Source organism: Mandrillus leucophaeus, unplaced genomic scaffold (genome assembly GCF_000951045.1).
Source record: "Mandrillus leucophaeus isolate KB7577 unplaced genomic scaffold, Mleu.le_1.0 Scaffold732, whole genome shotgun sequence".
Lineage (NCBI taxonomy): Eukaryota > Metazoa > Chordata > Mammalia > Primates > Cercopithecidae > Mandrillus > Mandrillus leucophaeus.
Window position 1 is genome coordinate 1,320,082 of NW_012107942.1, and position 4,497 is coordinate 1,324,578.

The 4,497-nt window shown below is 43.8% G+C and overlaps 1 protein-coding gene across 1 annotated transcript in view; it reads right to left on the reverse strand.

Moving 5' to 3' along the window:
• Positions 1–4,497, reverse strand: part of DNAH9 (dynein, axonemal, heavy chain 9) — a 371,284-nt gene that overhangs the window by 204,792 nt on the left and 161,995 nt on the right. Inside the window, exons 34-35 of the mRNA XM_011965684.1 lie at positions 4,093–4,201; positions 1,841–1,988 (exon numbers count right to left, since the gene is read on the reverse strand). Coding sequence (XP_011821074.1) covers positions 1,841–1,988; positions 4,093–4,201 — 257 coding nt within the window. The remainder of the gene's footprint in view (positions 1–1,840; positions 1,989–4,092; positions 4,202–4,497) is intronic.

A 4,497-nucleotide genomic window follows, 5' to 3' on the forward strand; every position in this document is an offset into this window, starting at 1 on the left:
GTGTATATATATCTACGTATACCACATGGAATACTACTTAGTCATAAAAAAGAATGAAATCATGTCTTTTGCAGCAACATGCATGGAACTGGAGTCCATTATCCTTAGCGAAATGACTGCGAAACGGATAGCCAAAAACTGCATGTTCTCACTTGTAAGTGGGATCTAAACAGTAGGTATATATGGAAATACAGAGTGAAATAATAAACACCAGAGACTGTAAAAGGTGGGAGGGTGGCAGGGGGGTGAGGATAAAATACCCCCATTGGATACAAGTATGCTATTCAGGTGGTGGGTGCATTAAAGGGCCAGATTTCACCACTACGCCATATATCCCTGTAACACAACTGCACTTCTATCCCTAAATCTATACAAATAAAACTTTAAAAAGCATTTTAAAACTCAAAAACCAAAAAACAAACAAACAAAAAAACCAGGGATAGACTATTTTCCTAAAACCTTACCCTTCTCTGGTTTTCTAACTCTTGGCTGCCCGAGTCCATCTGTGATATTAACTACTGTTTTCCACTTCCAGACTCTGTTAGCTCCACGGGCTGCTTTAGCCCAATACATCCCAAGGCCACAGAGCCCATGGGCCACCCAGGGACTAAAAGCTTTTCAAAGGCTTATACATATGTTGAGTTGGAAGAATTATTATTGACCCCGAAATAGAAAAACTATGAAATCAAAAGTAATGTTTCATTAAACAACGAAGATAGACCACAATGTCGTCTACATGACTGCAACTCAATTTTTAAGTATACAAAATTCATTTTGAATGGGAGTGGATTTTTTGGGGTATGGGCAGGGCATATGGAATGGGAGCGCCTGGCACCCTCTTGCAGTATCGTTTCCTGCAGTCTGAAGTGCTCCCTTCCCCTTGGCCTCCGTGCTTGCAAATCATTGGAGGCACAATCATATCCCATGCTTGACAAGCCAAGGAAGAAAGAGGCAGGGATCAACTGCAATGATAGACTTTAGTTTTCGGGAAACATAACCCTAACCCTAAACTGTGGTGTCTTCATGGGGCTCTGAGTCACACTGCCTTCACAGCGCCAGCCTCAGGGGCCTATTCTTGCCTCCACTATGGGGATGGGTGTCAGCTTCACAGAATGATGTGTCAAATGGTAACAACGACAACAACAAAAAATAGCGTAAAACAAAAGCAGGTTCCAACCACGGGCAGCTCCCTGTTCTGACACAGATAGTATTCTCGCTATAATAAGTATCCTCTTGGTCAAGAGTGATTAAGTTCTTGCTTAGTGATAAGTGATAAGTGATCAGGGCTTGTTGCTCTTACTTTTACAAACCTAAAAGAGGAAAGGTAAACTCACAATATCCAACAGGGCAGGACCGTCAGATGGTACATTATACCCAATTCCACATTATCTGGGCTGTGAACGCACACAGCCAGGCACAGGGAGTGGGCCCCACAGGTCACCAACATGTGCCATTTTCACCCCTAGGTCTGTTGATCTGGCCTGTGGATTATTTATTACAAATGCAGAGCTGCTTGCCCTGTACACAGAAGGATCTGAGTCTCTGGATTATAATCTGATACTACAACCCACAGCCTCCCTCAGATATACCCACGTGGCACTCACGAAAGGAACTTTCAATCTTCCTTCTCTTCACTCACCTCACTTCATGCCTGAGCTGACAACAGGCATCCCATAGCCATCCTAATGTGTGTTCCCTCTGCCTTCTGCCATGCCTGGAGGCATTGCTCTGGGAACATCTGACTTTGGGGCAGGACAGAACATCAGCAGGACACCAAGTATGAACCGATGGGCTTTTAATTGCTGCTTTGACTCTCTATCTTCCTTATTTCTTGGCCTACCTGGTTCTGAGTGTGTCTAAGCAGGTTGGAATGTACTTGTCAAACAGAATGGTTAGGTTGGCTCTCTCTGTCTGGATTTCCCTCTTGTCAATCCAGCTGCTCACCGGAGGGTTCCATCCCAAGTCTGCCGGGTTGATGTACAAGATCCCTGTGAGCACAGAGAATATAGTTAAGTGAATATTCCGTATACATCAGTATATTTTTCACCCCAGGGAGTTATTTTCTCTGTTTGGAAAATGTACAGAAGACTGAACTGAAAAGAAAAGGAGATTTGGCTGAGATGTGAGAGGGTAAATGGGTCTGCTATTGAGGACCAACTCCAACGGACTGGTGATAGATGGATGGGGAGCAGCTTTGAGAATCCCAAGGCCAAGTCCAGGCTCAGGAGGAAAGAAGGCTGTGACAGATCAGCGATACTTGTCATGGGAATGTGGGGGGTATGTAGTGGGTTGAATGGTGGTCCCCCGAAAGTCAAGGCCATGTCCTGACCCCTGGAACCTGCCAGTGTGATCTTATTTAGAGAAAGGGTCTTTGCAGGCTGGGCACAGTGGCTCACGCCTATAATCCCAGCACTTTGGGAGGCTGAGGCAGGTGGATCACCTGAAGTCAGGACTTCAAGACCAGTCTGGCCAATATGGTGAAACCCCGTCTCTACTAAAAATACAAAAAATTAACTGCGCATGGTGGCACACGTCTGTCATCCCAGCTACTTGGGAGGCTGAGGCAGAAGAACGGCTTGAACCCGGGAGGCAGAGCTTGCAGTGAGCCGAGATCGTGCCACTGCACTCCAGCCTGGGCAACAGAGTGAGACTCTGTCTTAAAAAAAAGAAAATAAAAAAGAAAAAGAGTCTTTGCAGATGTAATTAAGTTAAAGATGTTGAGATGAGACTATCCTGAGTTATCTGGGTGGAACATTTCTAAGCATCCTAATAAGAGACAGAGGGGAGAGACACACACAGAAGAGAAGGCCATGGGAAGAAGCCAGAGACTGGCATTATGGGGCCACAAGCCAAGGAACATCCAAGCTGGGAGATGCAAGAAAAGATTCTCCCCTAAAGCCTTTAGAGGAAGCACAGCCCTGCTGACCTTGATTTTGGATGTCCAACTTCCAGAAATGTGAGAAAATACATTTCTGTTGATTTAAAAGCCCCAAGTTTGTGGAAATTCATTACTCTTGTTAGAGTATCCCTAGGACAGGAGACACAACTCTCCTGGCCTGTGTCCACCAATTTTAGCAGAGGTTCTTGAAAGGGAACATAATATTACGGTAGAGGCCAAACAAGATCTCTTTTTAAATTATTTTATTTTACTATTTATTTCCTTTTATTTTATCATTAATATTATTTTTTAACAGCTTTATTGGAGTATAATTGATATATAAAAAGCTGTACATATTTAAGGTATATATTTGAAATTGGACATATGCATACACCAGTGAAACTATTATCACAATCAAGGTAATAAACATCCATCACTTCCAAAAGTGTGCGTGTGTGTGTGTGTGTGTGTGTTAAGAACACTTAACATGAGATCTAGCCTCTTTAACACTTTTTTGTATTTTTTTTTTGTAGTAATTGGGCTTTGGTGTGTTGCCTAGGCTGGTCTCAATCTCCCAGGCTCAAGCTCTCTGCCCACCCCAGCCTCATAAATTGCTGGGATGATAGGTGTGAGCCACCAAGCCTGGCCCAACAATTTTTTTAAGTGCACACTACAGTATTGTTAACTATAGGCACTGTGTTATACAGCATATCTCTAGGACTTACTCATCCTGCAGAACTGGAATTTTGTACCCATTGACCAACATCTGCCCTGTCCCCACAACCCTCACCTTTGGCAACTGACATTCTACTCCTGCTTCTTTAAGTTTGATTTTGCCAAACAATTTTTAAAAAACTCTTCCAGTCTCTGTTAATAAATTTGTTCAGTGGAGACAGAGGAAAGTTAAGGTATAGAGCTGCAATTCTGCACCAGGAGTTAGTGAGAAACAGTGATATTTGGTCATCTCCATTGACGGGGAGGCTAAAACTGGCCTAAAAGTAGCCTAAGTTGGACATTTCTGTGCAGAGGATAATTGTGCAGCTCAAAAGCTCTTTCCCTTCTTATTACCACAACATTTCCAAATTCACAAAACTGCACGTCAGGCTTCTGGCTCCCATGTGGAGATTCCTTCTGAGTCAGCAGAACTATGTGTGAAGCAAGAGGCACATGCCTAAGTGGAGTAGCTTTGTGGTTCTTCCCTTCTTGGGCCGTACCTGCTCTAGAGACAGTTGCTGGAGTGGCTGTGCGCAGGTGGCTGATCTCAAAGAGGAGCTTCATGGTGGGGTTCAGAGGAATCCTCTCATTGCTGGCCAATGTCAGCACCTGGAAACAACAGGGAAGGGCATGCCAGTGAGGAAGGAGGTAAGTGCCTTGCCAGCCTGTGGGGATTTGGCTGATTGTTATTGGTTTGGTTGGGATTATGGATAATTATTTCCTTGATATGGTTTGACCATGTCCCCACCCAAATCTCATCTTGAATTGTAGCTCCCATAATTCCCATGTGTTGTGGGAGGGACCCAGTGGGAGATAACTGAATCATGGGAGTGGTTTCCCCTATACTGTTCTCATAGTTGTGAGTGAGTCTCACAAAATCTGATTTTTTTTTTTTTTTTTTTTTT